Source organism: Pomacea canaliculata, linkage group LG2 (assembly GCF_003073045.1).
Source record: "Pomacea canaliculata isolate SZHN2017 linkage group LG2, ASM307304v1, whole genome shotgun sequence".
In the NCBI taxonomy this organism is placed as follows: domain Eukaryota; kingdom Metazoa; phylum Mollusca; class Gastropoda; order Architaenioglossa; family Ampullariidae; genus Pomacea; species Pomacea canaliculata.
The window spans coordinates 29,408,502-29,428,876 of record NC_037591.1 but is presented as its reverse complement, the minus strand read 5'-3'; the positions used below and the strand labels follow the sequence as shown (position 1 = coordinate 29,428,876).

At 35.0% G+C, this 20,375-nt stretch overlaps 2 protein-coding genes across 3 annotated transcripts; one reads left to right on the top strand and one right to left on the bottom strand.

Annotated features, from left to right (window-relative positions):
* The first annotated feature begins 237 nt into the window (after positions 1-237).
* Positions 238-10,388, top strand: LOC112556238. Of its 2 annotated transcripts, none has more exons than XM_025225072.1 (6): positions 238-377; positions 981-1,249; positions 1,730-1,969; positions 3,347-3,463; positions 3,947-4,201; positions 5,309-10,388. In XM_025225072.1, exons 2-6 carry the CDS (start codon positions 1,043-1,045, stop codon positions 5,621-5,623), a joined length of 1,134 nt encoding a protein of 377 aa, XP_025080857.1. In that variant the 5' UTR covers positions 238-377; positions 981-1,042; the 3' UTR covers positions 5,624-10,388. The 2 variants fall into 2 exon arrangements, with proteins under 2 accessions (XP_025080857.1, XP_025080856.1); XM_025225071.1 differs by lacking the exon at positions 238-377 and adding an exon at positions 382-481.
* Positions 10,286-20,227, bottom strand: LOC112556236 (methylenetetrahydrofolate reductase-like). Its single transcript, XM_025225067.1, is given in 12 exon segments — positions 10,286-12,477; positions 13,112-13,243; positions 13,246-13,300; positions 13,852-13,974; positions 14,114-14,212; positions 14,414-14,596; positions 14,917-15,180; positions 15,472-15,792; positions 15,980-16,173; positions 16,338-16,454; positions 18,507-18,748; positions 19,023-20,227. Coding segments are annotated over 12 exon segments (2,040 nt in total). The 5' UTR covers positions 19,277-20,227; the 3' UTR covers positions 10,286-12,421.
* Positions 20,228-20,375: the final 148 nt, after the last annotated feature.

Below are 20,375 nucleotides of genomic sequence, written 5' to 3'. Positions count from 1 at the left end.
CTTGTAAATCAATGCGGTCTATTTATGAACAAAAAAAGAAATTAAAAAAAAAATATATATATTGGGTGCGGCTTGTACACAGGTCCGCTCAATAGACCCATGAACCTATACTCGTCCGTGATAAAAATTTACGACAAACGAGTCAGCGAAATACGTCCGTATATAAAGTATGATTAACAACAAAATCAGCAATGGTGAAAAACATCCGCATAAGTGATTGCTTTCATATGAACTAACGTGATAACATGAGCTAAGTAATCGAAAGAGACATCGTTTTAAATCAAGCTGCAGAAGAGACGGAACTTCACAAAGAACGAAATGTAACCATGGACGTGTATTTAATAATATAAGTTTGTTGTGTAACATCCCGAGGGGAGGTAAGTAGCTCGTCTCTGAATATCTGTGTGCTTACTTACCCTGTTTCGTGTAAAGCTCGGAAATAGCTGACAGTTTGTAAACGTTCTGATGATTTAAATACTGAGTAAGTATGGCTGGCATGACTAAAATTTCATTTGTTTTGTCTTATTTGTTATAAATCTTGTATCATACAAAGAGAGATTAAATGCTTTGTTATGTAGCAATGATGGGATTCATCATTGTGTGTCTGATGCGTAAAATGGAGTTGACTGCTTTGTTATCAGTCTTGACTCATGGTCGAGTACTTCACAGTCCAAAGAATTTTGCTGTACCAGTCGTGGTTGCACTTAAAGTGTCAGCAGCAATGAGTTTAGAGTCTTTAAAGCAAATAATTATTTTTAAGAGAAGTTGGAAAAGGCGTTTCAATGGAATTGATAGTCATTGTGTGTTAGTTTTGGTCTTGTTTGACATACTCCAAGCCTTTTATTTCGGCTCTTCGTCTCTTTTTACATCTCCGTCGACATCATTGCCCTGTTCATCTCGTATTTGTCTTCAAATTAAGTTTGATTTTCATTATTTAAAGATTTTTTTTTTTTACTTACAATATTAATTTTTTTTAACAGGGCTTTGCGCAGGTGCCGAAGATGAAGAACTTCGTGCCTTGTAATTCCGATAAGTAATTTCAATGCTTCGTCGTATTGTACAATCACTGATGAAAAAATCAAGTGTTGTTGATCGGATGAAGACAAAAAACTTCTATATCGTTATTGGCTTCATTGTGGTGACCAGTGGTTCCTTATGGCTCATCAGTTTTCCATCCCCTACATTCCAAAATATTGTGACAAAAACTCACAAAGGAATCAAGAACTTACCCAGCAACATTCAGATACGGGTACTGTTCATACTTTTTACCAATTCAGCCGTTAAAAAGGCTATCCTAAACTGTCTGCTATATGAAATATGAAAATGAGTGTTCTGAAGATTCATAAATTATGTATTAAACAGTTTTTTTTTTTAAAAAAAAGAAAAAGTGTGTTTATACTTAACAGTATTTGCAATTGACGATTAAGAAGTGACTGTCAGTTTCATGTCCTGGTTTAGTACTATTTCAGTTTTCAGAGATTTTGAGAGTTGACTGTAGATTCAATTTTCATTGCTTCTGGGACTAAATTTCACATAAAAGTGGTGGTGTTGTACAATGTAGAACTTGTTTTAAAGCATAGTATTTCAATTTCTTTAAGGATAGTATTAAAATTACCACTTTTATGTAGTTTAGCATATGCTTCTTTCTTTTTTTCTGTTGTTTAAATCCTGTTAAGAAAATCTTATTCAAGGTCTCATGCTTTTTTTAATCTTTTTTCTACATTGACAGGTCAAACACCAATTAACCATAGATCCCATCTACTTGGCCCACCTTGGCCTTAACTCTCAGACTCAGAGTAATGAAGGGGTTGAACCTTCAAAGTCAGAATATACACTGGTTGTTGGTAGCAGTGTTGAGCCAGAAAAGTTTCAAGATGCTGTTGAATTTATGGAGTCTGTTCGCAAGAACATGGCAGGTTACAGACTGGTCATGTATGACCTTGGACTGTCCCAGCAAGAGGGAGCTTTGGTGAGTAGCCAGTTGTTTAACCAAATGCTTAAGTGAGAACAAGTGTTCAAGAAAGCTTAGGATGACCAGGTTTATATTTTGGTGTTAAAAAATAACAGATATTAATTTTTAAGGTCAAGGATACGGGTTCACATTTTTACTTTTCCAGCTGTGGGAATTACTCCTTCGCTGTCACTTTCTTTCCATGCACATACCATCTGCTCATGGGACAAAGTTTTTAATCATCAAGAAACACAGGGGGTCAGATCCAAAATGCCATGTTAAAACATAGAAATGTCAATGTTGTCAAGGCTACAATCACTGGGAGTGTATGTTAATGAGGCATATTCATCTTCAGGCAAGACATGTAGGAAGAAGTGGATGCTTGAAGGCTCATATCTCTCAAACAGCAATTTGGGGGTCATTTGCTTAGAATTTTGAGAATTTTATTCTCTAAAAAATGACGATAATGATGACAATAATAATATACAACTTATGATGCAGAATTCCAGAAAAGGACCAGGCTGTTTACATAACTGGGGTTAAACCTAATAAAAATATGTTTCTGTGAAATGAAAAGAAATACAAATAATGAGGACCATTTACTAAATTAGATCAAAGCCACAACATTTTTGTGGATCCAGAAAAATTAAAATGCTGAAAATGTAGCAAGAAATAAAACAAATCTGTAAATATGTAAACTGAAATGCAGAAATTTATTCCAGTAAGTAAGAAAGATCATAATTATACACAGACCAGCATGGGTGATAAAAATACTGGTAAACACCACCTGTCTGGCAGAGAAAGGGGCATAACTATATATGTAGAAGCTGAGTAAAAACTGAAGTAGTGTTGGTTTTTTTTTTTTTTATGACTGTGGTCATCAAGTAAAGTGGTATGGTCACAGAAAGAAATCCAGCATGTAGGGAAACAGAATAACAAAAGCATAGACATTGCAATGGGTGCTAAAATCAAAGCCGAAGCATCACTTAGCTAATGAACTAAACACATTTAAGTATTTTTAATTGTGGTAGGTATTTTTCATTGCACAAGAAACATGTCATCTGTACATAGCATTTTGAAGTGGTGTAAGCTATTGTTGATCATAATATTAAAATTGTAGTATTTTTAATGTTAATCACTTCTAAGAAACTTTAACATTAAGTTTGACATCCTTTGCCTTGCTCTGTAATTTATATATCTATGTATAAATTTCAAATAATGTTAAATTGTATCATACATAAAATGTACTTTTGATTCTGCTTGTTTTCATTGTTTTTACTGCAATTTTCATTTTTTAAAGAAATGTCTACCATGAATGTCTCAGACAAAAACCTTACATTATCATTAAATAGAATATAAGTTTAGAAAAAAACACTTTTTTCCCTTAAATTTTAGCTCAAAAAGTATTGCAACAGCTCATGGAACTGTGTGGTTCAAGTATTTGACTTCCAGAAGTATCCTTCCCACGTGGCTGAACTTTCCATCAAGAGTTATCGCCCTATATGTATACAAGTAAGGCTGGATCCTTAGATGACTTAATCATACTAGCAGATGTGCCTTAAAAGATACCTTTGTTTGATTATGGAAATTAAAGAAAAAAATTATTAAAAGGTAACTGAATGCAGGCCTGCATATTCTTTTTTTGCATAAATGTCATTATTGTGCTCTACTAAATGTGTGTGTGTCTATATAAAGCTGCACAAGTTAGTCTTTATAAAAACACAGTCATGTACATGCATACTATTTAGATAATTAAAGCAAAATGTAACTCTTGCTTCAGAATTATGCAGGCATACATGGGTACCTTGGTTTCCATTTGTGTAAAAGCCATACAACTTTTTATGAATGTATCTACATTATTTTAGCTTAAATCCTTTCATAAATTGTGCTGATTACACACTAAATGAAATCATAAATTCTTTAAAACAAACTCATGCATGAACTTAGTTGAGTTGTTTTACACAAATTAAAACTTGTCTTGAAACATTTATGCAGGAAATGCTGAACACCTACAACGCAGTCATTTGGGCAGATGAAGCGGAATATTTCCTTCCAGGCAACTGGACACCAATAGTGGTGCAGGCCAAAGAAACAGGGCTTGCTGCCTGGACTATTGAAGACCCCACCTCAGCCATTACCCATCCCAAGATGTTTGATTACTTTGAGACTAAACAGAGCTCCTATTATTTCCACCGTGCAGTAGAGACATCTCATATTGTGATATATGGCAAACCTGATGTAAAAAACAAGGTAAGCATCATTATAATTCTCATGAGACAAGATGTTTAAAGAATGAAGAAAATCGTCGTATAGGTTCGTTGTTAGGCAGTTCATGTAGTAGGGCAATTTTTGCGTTCTCATAAAGCAAGACTTTTTAATGTAAAGCTTGAGTAGTTTTGAACTTTGTTGAGACAACATATAAAGAACTGGACTAGATCGCCGGAATGTAGCCTTAGATGTTGACTAAACAACTATCAAATATATCAATTTTCCCATTGGTTGGATAGCTATTGGACAGAGAAAAAAAAAGTTGCATTTCCCAGGCACTGCAGATAATGTCAGATATGACATTAAGACACAACATAAGTGAACATTAAAAAAAATTAAATTTTACATGTCACTAGATATTAAATTAGAAATTCCTTAAACGAATGTTTTAATTAAAGAAAAATTAAAACTAAAAATTCATATAGTCATTTTCTACATTGTCTGTAAATAAATATGCTAAGCCAGTTACTGATTTCTAATTAAAAGGGGTTTATTATTGCTGCAAAAGAAATTCTATGTTAACATTTATTGGCTGTTATAGGTAAATTATAAAAAGCTGATATTAAAAAAAAAATAAACAGCTTAAAACTCTCTGACTTAGCTTACTGTTCACCACCAGTTGGTGCAACTTACCTAGTGGTATGGTGGCTTACGCTGCTTTGTCGAATCCACAGAGCTATGTCTGCATGAGCCTTGTGCTCCTGGCAGGTCTAACCAATACAGACAGGTTTGTCAGGGGAAGAGGTCAGATTAAAATGTTGCACCTTGGCCCTCCAGGTTGGGGTTTTGCTTTGGGCTAACAACTCATGTGCCCAACTGAGGGGTGCTGCCCAAAGCTGGGTCTGCTGGCGAGGTTTTGCGGCCCTATGCTCCTCGAGGAGTAACAAGGAACAAACTAACTAAACAAGCTGTGAATGTTTGTTTTGAATATGGTTATTAAGTCGTGCTTTGCTAACATCATCCTCTCTGTCAAAACAGTCCTGTCAGTCAAGGGAGCAGATGTAAAGGTAGTGTCTGAAGTAAAAACTTTATAATATAATGAATACATTGAAAGTGTTTTTCACCTGTCACATTTTTTTCCCCCTTCAGATCATGTTGCCATGGGTTAAGTGTGCCCTTCTGGAAGGATGCATCAACCCAACTGGGGCACAGAATGCTGGCTGCAACTTTTTCCGCAAACCTCTTTTTCTGTATTCTGGCTGCCATTACTATGACATGTCTGCACTGAATGTCATCCTGGGACAAGTGTTTGAATATGATGAGCGAGGCTATGCATCAAAAGAGACTGTGTTTGGCAATCTTATTGATGATAGGCTCGCAGCTAAAAATGTGAGTGACCCTTTGCACAGGTCAAGATTGAAGCTGCGAGAGTATTTGAATGGGAAGGTAGTGGGTACTAGCTAGAGAGATAAGATAGTTCATTCATTGACAGCCTGCTCATTCTAGCATTGCTGCACATTTCAGCACATTGTCATCAAACATAACATCAAGATGGAGCAAGTAAGATCTAAATTGTTTCTGACTAATTTTTTCATTGTGTTGGAAGAGTAAGTCAGAAGTATCAAGTCTTGGTCTTCCTAAAAGTAAAAGGAACTGGTAGGTGTCTAACGATTGTGATGTACAAGAATGAGATTAAGATTACTTAAGTGTTTACACACACAATTAACTGTCTTCTTGTTGCTGAATACTTTACATATATGATTATATGAAGGTATATTATAGTAGTGCATGTGTTGTGTAGTAGCATGTATGCATATTTGGCAGATGGTTGCTGTTTGGATTAAATGTTTAAAAACATCAATTAAGCTGATCAGAAAACACAAACTACAACTAATCTCACCGTGTTATATATGCATATGTAAAGAACCAGTTTAAAAAAATGCTTTGCATAATGCATATTTTTGTCAAAATTAACATTTTTTAAAACTTTTTCTGTACAGTTTGCACCCACAAATGCAAACATTGTCATAGCTATCGCTCAGTTGTGTCAATGCATATTGAATGAGTTAATAAGGAAATGCATATTCCAGGCAAACTGCAACTGCCATCTTAAGATAGTTTACAAATTAATGTCAAAGATTTTATTTATCCCAGAGGGCAATTAAAAGTAGCTCTATATTAAAGCACAATAATCAACAGTACCTGCTATATATAAATAGACCTTCATACAATCATGGTTTGCATATGATCTACATTCATTTGCACACATTAGTGTTCAGAAGTAGCACGGCCAAAACAACGAAGAACAGCATCAATCTGTTGGTCATGCATACATGTATACAGAATTGGCAGCACACTAGAAGTTAATGAAACTCTCTCCACAGGACATGCCTGATAACTGAAGAGCAAAATTATTTTTTGAATGACTAGGTTCATTACAAATTGCCATCTAGTCTTAGTGAATAATTGCTTTCCTTTGACAAGATACAAACCTTTTCACATTACAGTTTTCTACAGCAACTTGCAAAGAGAGCATTTTCTGTTATGTCACAAAATAAGGTTTGCTGTTCAAGCTTTCGTTGGTGTCAGATTGGCTGTGGTGTTCAGTGGGATAAAAATTAGAACTAAAGTTGAACAATGTGCTTGTTTTTCCCACAAAAAGTTTGAAAAAGCCAGCATTCATTATTATGATAATTTAATTACACGACTGTTTTAGTGATTTGTCACCGACTTTTATCTTGAATAAGCATTTAATGGAACTTTCCAATGGTTATTTAAGAGAAAAAATTTGTTTTACATTCCCTTTAGGTAAATAAGAAAACTGATGTTAAAGCCTATATTGCTCAGAACTCAGGAGTAAAAGGAGAGGTATATATTAAGCTTTTAGAAAGCTTTATGGAATACAAATGAAAGGGTGCTTTTTGCATGCCATTAACATCTCATATTCTTTCTTAATAAAATATTCTTATTCCGTAAGGTAGTCACAAATGTGTGCCTGTAACTGTCTTCCATTTACAGTTCCTGCAAGGGAAGAAAAAGTTATTATTGTTGCAAATAACTAACATTTTTCCTTATTTTCATCATTGTCTTTCAGGACTATTCTTATGATATTATGCCAGTTATTAACTTTATCAATACAATAACTTTTAGGGATCTTGCTTCTGCTCAAAATCTTATGAAAACATTTTATATAAGGTACAAGGGTACAAAATGGAAGCTTTATTGTAAGTAATTTGCTTAGTAGTTTTCTGTTTTACAGTTCTGCTTAAGAACAAATATTCATTTTTGTGTTCTGAAGTCATATGCATGCTTAATTTTTTTTTCATGAGGAAAATGCAGTTTGGCAGCCCAACTTCAAAATACCTAGTCCATTCATTTTAAATTCAAAACACTAAATTCTTTTATTTTTAAAATTGTAAGCATGAACATAAGACTTTATGAACAGTATCTGTTTAAAATTGCCTTTCTTTGCTGCTGGTTCTGCCCAGTTCAGTCATCGCAAAGCCATTTAAGACACTGCTGGAAACAAGAAAGTGAGAAAATTCATGGCAGCATGTCTGTTGAGGGATTGTGGATTTAATGCTGTTTTGTGAGTGAATTATGTTTTTTTAAATTAAAGGGATGAGAGGATGTTCGGGGGAATGAGGCCATGTGTGGTAAAAACATTCTTACTGTTTGTATCTGCATAAATGTGTGCATTGTCACCCTCATTAAAATTTTGTTGCGTGCACGTTTCACACCTTCAGTATTATTGTCAGTAGTGCAAACCACAGGTGAAAATCTCTATTTTATAGCAAGACATGAATTGTTTCTATTAAAGTAATTTATGATTTAGAGAGAAAATGTTTGTGTGTGTGTGTCCATGTGACTGGATTAATGGTCTTTTTACCCTTGTGTTTGTGGAAGATGGACTGTAAAAATAATTGTATTTTTTTTTTGTTTGCAAATATTTTACTGTTATGGATACTACTTTCACTAGGTGAAATAGTTATCTGAAGGTTCTGTTAAAAAGGTGCTTTAAATATGACAGTAAATGTTGTCTACTTTTGTTAATCTTACCTGATTTTCAATATAGTCTCTTTCTCAGGTTTTAAACTTGTGCAAAACTCAAATAGATGTATTCAGAATCTGTGAACTACAATTACAGTCTGCTTTCTGTGGCAGGGTAATTATTCTCTTGAAAAAGAAGAGTTTGGGAAGGATTAAGATTTTTGGTTTCCTACATGAGCTTCTGTGTTGCAAATGCTTACTTTTACCATCTGCTAGAAATTGTGAAATCATATTTTATAGCTAATCTACTTGACAACATAAGAACAGCGATATAGGCATGAAATAGCAGAGCTGATCAGGAGTGGAAACATTGAACAAAACATACTGTTATTGGTGGGATGTTGCATATCTACATGGAGTTGGTGGTAACTAAGATGTTTTCAACTATAGTTTTTTTTTTTTAAAAAGATGTATCTTAACAGGCATCATTAATATTGTTTAATGCATGCTCTTACACAGTCTAATAGCAGGTTTACTTCTAGATTTTTAGTTCGAAAAGTACAGTCCATATGGTGATATACTTGCAGTGGTTTTTCCTTGTAAAGGTTGTCTTCATATTTTTTAAAGGTTTGTGGGGTGAGATGTTGGAGACCATTTTTTTGGGGGGGCCAGGATTTTTGTGTGGTGCCCAATTCTTGCTTTGCTATTTAACCTCTGTCAAACTGTCTATAGAGTTGAGTACCAATTTCTGACAGCTGGATTGATTTGATTATGCTGCACCACATGGGTATCATTGTATTAACCACTTTTCTTGGTTTTTTGCATGCACATTATGTAATTCTGTGATCTTGAAGTATTGTTTTCTTCCCGTTAGTCATGCTAGTTTATTATGAAGTTGTGAAACTTAATACAAGTTATAAAACTGATCTTTGTGGTTAGATTCTTGAAACAGTTTTGTCACCTTCAAAATCAGTAAATTAATAAGTTAATTAGTCAGAACATATAAGCTTTTAACCTTTTATTTATAGGTAAGAAAAGCTTGACATGATATGTAGACACATTTGCCTGATGGCCTCAGCCATGTGGATTTTACAGGGTTGTAATTTGTGGAGTATGTGAAAAACAGCTTTTTTAGTTTCAGCATTCCTTTGCAATCAGACGATTAGATTAAAAAAATTTTTGACAGTGTTCCTGTTTGATGTTATTTTGTGTTGTATGTAACCGTTTCCATGCTTTGTTCTTAGACTGATAGGTGTTTGTATAATGTCTGTGAATCCAGAAAATAAAGTTTTAGAAATGTACAGACATTGTCACTCTCTTCCTCCAACTTTTAAATGCTTTATAGAATACAAGTAAGCTACACAGGCTTTCATGACTTTCACCTCATAAATCATATATTATGCATGAAAAGTTGCACACAAAAAAAATATATATTTCTGACCAAGTTATCAAACATCTTGACCTTGTATTAAGGTCATGAGCTGAATGGCTGTATCAATTAATAAGCATACATGGCTCAGATGAACCGTTTTTCTTGTTTCTTATCAGATGTGAATTCACAATATGTATGAAATTTCAAAAAGTATTTAAACTTTTGGCACTGAGCATACTCTAGTTTTGAGAAGGACTTGAAGTAAACAGTGTTCTACTGCATAGCTACAGAGACTTTCAGGATTTATTTTTTTTCATTTGCAAATAACCTGTGCACTGATCTTCTCCTGCTTTGAGTGGCAAATTTCATCTTTATGTCTTCTGTATAGATGCACAATGTATGTTTGAGTGGTGGGGCTGTTAAGTTGTCAAATGACACACTCATCTGTGTATGCATAGCTTGGCTTGTACTTCTTACCGGCAGTGTGAGGTCTTTGCCACTTGTTCTGAGGAGAAGTGGATGCAGGTTTGACATGAACAGCCTCCTCATCTAAAACTCATTAGCATTTTCATGTTGGTTTATAAATTATTTTTTCAATACTGCAAAAATCTAGTTTATGAGACTTTCCATGAGTCCATCAATCATAGAAGCAAATTTGAATACATTGCTATAAGAAAAGTAGTGACTGCAAATTGAATAAATCAAATATCACTATACCATGAAACATTTGTTTTGTACAGGAAAAAATACATCCAACTCATTTGGAAACAAGAAACCTGGCATCTTTATTACATGTATCTTAAGTTGCTTTTAAAAATCACATTTTGGTTTATCTTTTTCTCACAAGTCTGCAGTTTCTGAATTGACCAAAAAAAAAAAAATGCATTTAAAATGCTAAGTAGATAAAATTATTTCACAAGAAGAAAATATTTCATACTGGAAGTCCAAATGCACAATACTGTATAAAGGCTAGCCTGGTTCAAATTTTGTTTCTCCCAACACAACCATAACTTTGAGATCACAGCTCTTAGATCCCTAGCAAATTTTCTTTTTAAATATAAGATCAATCTCTTTTACCGGTAACTCGCTCTGGTGTGTATAACTATCTTAATCTAATGTATAAGTAGGCATCATATTTCTCCTGACTTCTGAAGACCTCATTGAGGCACTGTCCATAAAACATAAATATAGCATAGTATCTTGCATACCACCTGCAGATATTTGTATTCAATGAGTATTATCAAATTCAAAAATATGCCATCAGCTATAAACAGAACAGCCAAGTTAACATGAAAAAAATGTATAAATTGCTAACTGGATTTTGTAATGAAAGCAGATTTTGATAAGAAATCGTCTCCTGTATAAACAGAAAATACTGTGCTACAATTGCAAAAGGAACATTTAGTTAAGGCCATGTGTCATTCCAACTGCATTTTGCAAGATTCACAAAATTTTATGCCATTTAACAGATAAGAATTGTACAGGGACTATCTGAAGCCATTTACTTTCAGAAATGCAAACTGTGCAACACATTGTGGCTTGTCAGCTCATCAATAGTGGGACATGGGGAGAAAAAGCTGAAGAGGGAAATGAATTACGATTACCTGAATTACCTCCTTAAAAATATGAGTCCGTATTAAGCGAAACCAACATTTGCAAAGAAAAATATGTAGTAGCTAAGTGGCCAAAACAAATTAATTGTAAAAATATTATACGTTGTTCAAACTTGGATGTTACTACTTCTTTATCATGAAGAATGTACAAAAACCAAAAATATTTATTCACTTGGTTTGCAGCATGATGTATTTATCCTGCCCTGTAGCAAAGATTTGAACTACAAAACAAACTGTCAAAAAGCATTATGTATACAGACATCACATTTATACTTATTGCAGTACTCCCACATTACTTTCTACTGACAATTTCTCATATTTGCAACAAAATGGATCACAGTACTCCAGCCAGTTTCAGCTTTACAAAACTTGTAAAGAAAGATTGCATTCATCAAGATGGCCCACCTTTTTGCACACCAAACATTTAAATAAAATTTAAATCACCCATCACAAGGTTTTTGTATGTTCATAAATCTTTGCAACTATACATAAACAAAACTATTCAGGTCTCTTTCCTATTTCTTCTCCCATTTTCAGTAGGAAACATTTTGAGTATGTACATTACAGTGTTACTTGTTTAGTAATAAATAGCAATAGTCAATACCTAGAAAGTTTATGGTTTGTAATTACACCTCTTCTCTCCCCATTCAGCAGGCAAAATACTATTATGTCTCTATTTTCTCTCTCTGAAAGGTTACAGATTTTCTTACCTGAAAATGTGCAAGGCACTTGGATCTTGAGCAGGTTTTCCATATTTCTTAACCACACATTAAGATTGTCATCAATGTTGCATGCTGCCATTTTTTAAAAATACTGAAACACTGAATTTCTGAGATAAATAGTCCGTAGCTGATTTTTGTTTGGCTTGCCTAAATCCAAGCAACAAAATATTGGCCAAAAAACTGCCATTTTTTTCAGGTAGAATAAAGAAACTTGCACACCACACATACATGCACGAATGCATAAATTTCCATTCACATGCTTTAAAAGGCTTTGATCACTCCTTGGCAAAACTGTTTCTCTTTGGTGTATTAGCCTCCCCACAATTTTATGTTGGTCTACATCTGTCATTGTTTTTAATTCTCGCACTTATTTTTGCATTTTTTCTCAGATTTTTCCTTTTTTATCTGGAAGTCTTATGTTCAAATCCTTTGATGCTTTTTTAATTCTTCACTGCTTGTAAACTGAGAAATATTTGGTAAAGAAAAACAACTTTAACACAGCATGGTGAACCCTCAGCTGTCTAAGACTATAAAGTACAGCTAGCCAATAGGAAGCATTCATATTTCAACTCTGAGGAGATTCTGAAAATGCCAATTCTGAAGTTGAATTGCTCTTGGATCCTGAAAAGAAAAAAAAAAATTAAAAGCTATTAAAAAATATTCCAATAAGTAAAACCTACATAGAGGAGCTAACAGAAAATATCAAATATCAAATTGGGCTTTGAAGATAAAAGACCGATGTTTTACACAACTTCCACTGAAAATTTTCGATTTTTAAACATTTATTTACTAAACTACAGATGCAGGCTGGGTTTTGGGACCTTCAATGTTTCTATGTACTGTGCCAACTCCCAATTAAATTATAACACAAGAAATGACTTAAACAACATAAATTCGTCACTTTGTCCAAAAAAAAAAGGCTGATGCTCTGATGTTTTTCAGTAATGCAGATGCTTCAAAATAGTCTTAATAAACAGAACAAAAAGACCTGCTTGGGTGGCAAGACACTGAGATAGTCTATGGCAAGAACATTAAGGCAACATTTCTCAGAATATTTCCCATGCACAAATCCCATATTTATTTCGTAGACATGCTTCTGTGTGGGACATAATGTTTTGCCAAGCTTTGTTATGGAGCAAAATAAAAATTTTAGGAAACACAAATATGTCTTCTTCCCACCCAGGTGAGCCAACCATACATACACATAGGCAAACTCAGTGGAACCAGCCAACACAAGCCAGTTCCTTTCACATACCTGCAATACTTGCAGCAAGTGTCAGCATCTTGTCCACCAGTTCCCATAGGCATGTCTCCTTTGGGAATTCATTGTCAACAAGATTCACAAGGTAATAATTGTCATGGATTGCCTCAATAACTTCGTGTGACTTGACCCAACTTCATACAGACTGCCCCAGCTCTCAAGCCACAGGGCAAATGCTTCATCCTGTTTTATCAGGCAAAGAATAATCTTACATATTAAAAGAAAAAACAAAGGTTAGTCTAAGGATGAAGACCTAAACAGATTACAGCAACAAAAATTATGATGACTGTGATAAAAACTGCAAAAAGTTAATTATCGAAAGAGCAGTTACCAAAAGTATCATGGAAACTAAATTCAACAGCACTAGTTGCAAACAGGACAAGGTGAAAAAAAGGGAGACCAACAGTTTCCTTCTGTAGTCCATACATTAAAATCAGCACTGAAAGCGGCAAAGATGATCATGATGCACAATAGGGTCAAGGCATTTCACACAAAAATGCAATAAACATGCACTTTAAAATTTAAAGAATGCTTGTTCATATATCCCTGATTACTACAAACAGGCATCTAACTAATGGCTGACTGTATGAAGGATATCAATAAACATCATCTCTTCTACAGGGGGATACAATAATCACAGGTACTCAAAACACACTGTTTATACATTAAATTAAGAATATATATGTATGTGTGAAGATGCTTTCATTAATCTTTGCTCACTTATCCATATCTACCTTCCATGATTTGAAAGACACAGGATCCACAACTGTGGGCTGGATAATTTCTTTACCAGGAAAGACTCCCCATGTGACAGCAATTGGCTGGGACTCATCACAGTTGGTGTAATCTGCCTCTCCCTGTACCATTTCATAAAACAGCTTTTAGTGGACCCTTTTACATGGCCATTCGTCATCCTCCAGAATGTCTGAGCTAAAAACTGAAGACACTAATGGTAAAAAACAAAGAGATTAATAATATAGGTGACTATATGCTTACGTTGTGGTCCACTATATGATAGTTGACCAGAGGATAGCTTGGCAGAATGGTCTTCAGTGCTTCTACATTTTCTCTTGATGTGAAAAACTCCAAATAAGCCTGAAAAAAATGCATCTTTTTCAGAACATGTGAAAAACAGAATACTATCTACTTGGAGAGAAAAGAAATATCTTGCTGTTATACCTATTCCATTTCAAAATGTAACTAGGCTACCCTTCTGGATGCACACCACACCAGCTTTCAGGAAACTTAATGAGTACTACACCAACTTTCAGGAAACTTAATGGGTATTACACTAACTTTTTGGAAGATATAGCCATGTGGTATTCCCCAACCAACACTTGGATCCTCAGATGGAGCACAATTGATGCGAGGCTGAGAATTAATTGTAAGTACACCACGACAGTTGATGCAAGCCAGCTTCTCTGCAATCAACATGGTCTCTGCTATGAGCTCACTGTCATCCCACGGCATTCTGGTGACCTTTGAGACAAAATGTGACAAAGCTTTAACATTCACGTGCTTAGCTAAAAGAGCATCTTAAAAACAAAGTTTGCATGAGAGATGTTTTTCATTCCCAAATATCATTCCCATTGGTAAGGGAAAATAGTTAACAATGAGATATACTATTTTATATTTTGCTCTGAAACACAAATGAAATGTAGGAGATTTTTTTAATATAAAATACCTAAACAATTAAGTGAAAACACGTACAAATAAATAGTGTTAACTATGCATCCAGAAATTTTTTTTTTTGCAATTAAAAAAATGTGCTAAACAGAACACATCTGAAAGCCTAAAACCTTGATTCCTTTTTTGTTAGGTTTGCCTGTCAGATAGCAGTAGAAGACATTCCACACATCCTTTTCATCATTTAGTTCATGTCCCCACATGTCTAGCAACTCCTCCTTAGGTGAACGAGATGCAAGGTAGAACAGATGGTAGGTTTTCAGCTCATTGAAGGAAGGTGAAGAGGAGTTACCCCATCTTCCATTAGGAAATTCATCCCAGTCAGAGGTTCGGAAGACATAACTGTTAGGACGACTACGCCAGAATATTGGTCGAACCTAAATCATAATAAAAAGGCAAACTTTACATAATAAAAAATAATAAATTTAAAATAAAATCTGCTAGTCACTATTGGCTGGGCATTTGGGTCCACTCACAAAATGCTTCACAACACAAACATTCCATCTAAAGTCAAAACCAAAAGACAACCAACCCTTCCCTCCCTCCCCCCAACCAAGTTGAAATGAAAACTGGCATGCAGAAGAAGTAATATTAAAGGATAAACAATATTTTGGTAATAGCATAAAAAGCACTTAGCAGACTCATTCTCTATAGCTCATTCAAATTACCTCCTCTTTGCACCTAGCAGCATTCGCAGTAAGTTTCCATGGCAATGGTCTAAGTACATCCTCTGCCCACAAACCCAGTTTCTTTAAGATTTCAACAGTGGCCACTTCACGATTTAATGTGTAGAAATGTATTCCTGGTACAGTGGTCTCTGGATCTGTATCGCCAGCCTCCAACAGTGTCTTGCATAGCTGAACAGCATGATCAATACCAAAGTTTCTGATGGCTTCATCATTCTCTTTGATCGGATTAATGGCATCAATGATTTCTTGTGGCACTTCAAGTCTTGAAAGTTTGACAATGTGACGAAGAGACTGGTAAGCCTGCAATGGTGGATAAATAAAAATATAATTGAAATGAAACAGCAAATTAACAAATTCACAGCATCATGGATAGCAACACATTGAGCTCGATGTTTAACAAATTTAAATGTCTTGAAACAAGTACAATGCTCTTTCTCAACTGTAAAAGAATACTTTGTGAAACCCAAATAACCAAATAACAACTTACTTGTATGGGTAGTATTCCTGGAAGGATAGGACAGTTGATACCAATGGCTCTACAGTCCTTAACAAATTTGAGGAAGGACTCTGCCTTGAAAAAAAGCTGAGTAATGATGAAGTCTGCACCTGCATCCACTTTTGCCTTCAGATGCTGAAGATCATCAGCATAGGATGTGCACTCTGGATGTCCAGATGGATATCCTGCAGGAAAGTGGACAAAAGTACACAGTGATAAGCAGGCTCCGAAGATCTATCACTATAGAAAACTAGCAGCACAAGCAACTGTCTTATGTGCTTGTGCATAATCTACACCTCTCCTAGTTAAGTGCATTCATTAAAAAAATGGAAAGCAGAAATTATCTTACCTGCAACACCTATAACGAAATAGTCACCAAATTCTTCTTTGATAAGCTGCACCAGATCCACAGCATAGTTCAGTTGACCCTCAATATTTTGACAAGGATGCATCCCCTCTGGCAGATCTGATATTACATTGTAAACACTATCAAATAAAAGAAACTTGCATGAACTGATATCAGCTGATACATTAGTATTATCACATGAGCATACAGCTGCAAATGCGTATTATATCTCATACTGTATAATTATCAATCAGCACAAGAGAAGCAATCTAGCATTTTCCCAACCACAAAATATAACAGGTTTTTAGACACTTAGTAAAAACTGCTATAATTTTTCTGAACTTCCAGATTTAAAAAAGAAGGCATTATAAGTTACAGTAAAAAGCCCACATTAACATACAATTACCATCTTAACCTGCAATGCAATGTATTCATGAATTAGTCCTATGTATTCCAGCATGTAAAAAAAAGTCTTACTAATACTTGATTTAAAAAACCCCAAAAAACACCAGCTTTCCTGTGCAACTTATTTCAAACTGTCTTATTCAACAAGCCGCTTGACCCAAACTCTTGTGTTTTCAGACTCCCAGTGCCAAATTGTTTATGCTTTCCTGATCCCATGACACTTTTCTTTATGATGTGGATTTCTCTTATGTGATTAATGTATTTTTCTGCATGGGAACACTGTTCTGTATTTTAAGAATCACTTAATATGAAAATATAATAGTCTCATTCTTTACTCCATGTCCACAAGCATATTGTAAGACCCTAAGAAGACAACATATGCAATTATAATGTAAAAATTATAATTTTGCTTTGATAATGTGCCTGGTCATTTATTTATGACAATCTTTCAAAAAAATATTCTTCGAGTATTTAAGTTTTAATTTTAAACAGATGCAGATGTCCCTTAGGCATGACCATGTTACACGAAGGCATAAAAAACTGACTAGAAATTGCCACGATTTTAGATTTCAAATGCAGAAATCTAATTTCTTTTAACTGCTGTTAAAAGCCTATGCTTTTACTATTTTATGATCTTAAAAATATAAAAATTTTAGTTTGAAAGCTTAGAAATTATAAATCCTTACTGTCACTATGGCCAAGTGAGACAGTGATGAATGAGGTTGATTTATGTTGTTAATAATAAAGGTAATTGATAGAGAACTTTATCCCACCATCAAAGGCTAGCTCCAAGTGCTTAACAAAAAAATATAAACACAGAATAATAACAACACATACATGGACGCATGCAGCATCACACGAAAACATTCTGTTTATAGAATGCCATATGGGATAATGAAACATGTAGCCAGTAAATGGTCCTAGCTTGCACAATCACAAACAGGAAGTTGCAAATGATCCTATCTGCACCACAGTTCCAGTAAAATAAAAGCTGGCTTATACAGCGCCATATCCCTGCTTGTCAAGAAAGTTCAAGGTGATTCACAGTAGATCAAAAGACACTTCACAGCATAACAGAATGACACAGGTTGTAGCAGCCTGTGTACTCCATGCCAAAGAGTATGTACATGCAGCATAAACCACACTGCACAGTTCACATAGCAGACAAGCAGGAAGACACCAATAGTAAAAGTAGCAGCAAGCACCACATCCAATGGCCCAAGCCACATTGGAATGACAAATGAACCCCAACACATAAAAAAATCTGCTGATCAACAGAGATCAAACAGAACTGGTCAAATAAACTGGTTATGGGAGGTAGCTGTTGGGTTAGTTAATTCAGTATATGTGGATGGCACATATGATGATGTGTTCAAACATATGCATACAAACATTTAAACAAAAATCAACAATAATTTCCCACATATGATAAAATAATTCAACACTTTAAATGAATAAGGGGTGTATGTGTGAGTCAGGGTGCAAGTGAGGGATGAAAATCTACACCATTTGTCTGATCCTAACCAAATATTACAGAAGTACTTCTTATGGACAAGTTTAACACAACCATATTAATGCCAGATTTTTGCAATATATATATAAAATTTAAATACTAATTACTTCTATGCTGTCTTTTGCACTTTTGTGCAGGAAGAATTATTGAGGATCAAAAGATGAAGCAGCAATACAGACAAAATCCTAAAGACGTACAATAAAGACATCTCTTCCTCCCTCTTTCTCTCCTGCACACATGGATAATCAGCGTACCTCCTCTAAGAGCTAGTATGTTACGAATGCCTAGATCCTTTGCCTTTCCAAGGTTCTCAATCACCCGATGACGTGTCTGATGAACACAAGTCATATGTAGCATTGTTTCAATACCACAGTAGTTGAGCATAGTGCCAGCTATGCATGTTGAGCTTGTAGGTTTGTCTGTATTACATGGGTCACCAGACGGATGCCATGTCATGTCGCAAAACAGAGGCTTGCCACGATTCATTCGCTCAAACCTATTTTGCAAAGATAGACAAGAAAGTGATTATAGTTAATGGATACTGTATGCTGTATTTAGGACATAGGTTACAACAGGTCTTGTTATCATTTAACAGCTTATTTACTCAAAAAACGACATTTTGTTCAAATTAAGATAGTTTATCTATCTTGGTGTGTGCGCCTGCACGCACACATACACACACACAAAAACATATATTTTAAAAAGTGCAAACGTCTCAGGCGAAGTTTCTTAACTAAACTATTTATGGAGTTATAAAACAAATATCCTACCTTGAAATAAGGTTGATAGCACCATTAGCTGTTCTTGGAGGGAAAAATTCAAGCGAAAAAAATTTGTCTCCAGATACTTTTCTGCGGTGGATTCTGTCAATCAGTCGGGTATAAGTGGGGCTCCAAAGTGAAGGTGATGAAGGGCGAGAAGTGACTGGTGAACTGTTGAAATTACCCACTGTCAATGCCTCAGGGTCCCCTTTCAGCTGCTTCTCTCGTGACACCGTAGCCATTTTTTGTACCACTTCTGGCATGCTTACCCAGTGCTCTTACTTGATAAACACAATGCAGTTTAAATTATGGACAGTTCACCAATTATTGAAAATGAAATTAAGGTAAACACATTGCATAGCCTCTTCTGTTTAATAGCATTAACTCCTGTCAGTCATTAAACACCACTTTCTTTAACTTCTAAGCTGTCTTTGTTACTAAACACAAAACTAATATGAGCAAGTCAAGGAAATTATGACACCATCAAAGTAAAAACTGCTAATTATGAATGGAAACATTATGTTCCCTATCTAAACATTAAAAAAAAAAAAAAATTGATTTTGAGGGATCAACATTCAATACTTAACTAATGTACCATGTTTCACTAAAACTGGCAGAGCTTTAGATTTGGTGATTTCCTGAGCCATTAAGCCATGCAAACACCTAAAATATCACTATTACTCAGTTCACAGAGGCAGTTTTTTACCTTTACACACCACCATGCTCTACTCCCCTTTGTTCAGTCTGCTCCCCTACTCCCCCCGCACTACTTATGTTCAATAGGACAGTACCTGATGCCTCTTTTCAAGCACCTTATTTCTGCAAAGTTGTAGTATAATTCAATATTTCAGCAATGTCATCTCCATGCCACATAAAAATGAACTAAAATACCTTATAATGCTTGATAATTGCAATAAATCAATGGTCTCCTTGCACTTTCATCCAAAAAGTATCACACCCCTCAACAAATTCATTCCTTGCAGAATACTAAAACAGCATCATCTTTGACAAGTGAAGACGATCGACTTTCTTTCTCCACAAAGGGCCGAAGTAACACATTACCACTGGACAGGTAAGATCTGGTGACTTGCGCAACATAAACATCATATAACACTTATTTCCATAGCCCCACCCATTGGCACTTCATTGGTACCACGGCGCTGCTTCCCCGCTAACCCAAAAGAAAAAATGTAACACCAGAGACGTTATACCCTCTCTGGTAAAACTTACGTAATGAATTTGAAGAACAAGTCGATCTGTAGTTTTGGTACGATTAGTTGAAGGTTTTGACGGAGTTATAAATCATTCCTCGGCCGTTTGATAATCACATTAATAACACTCGTTAATGCTTGAACAAACGAG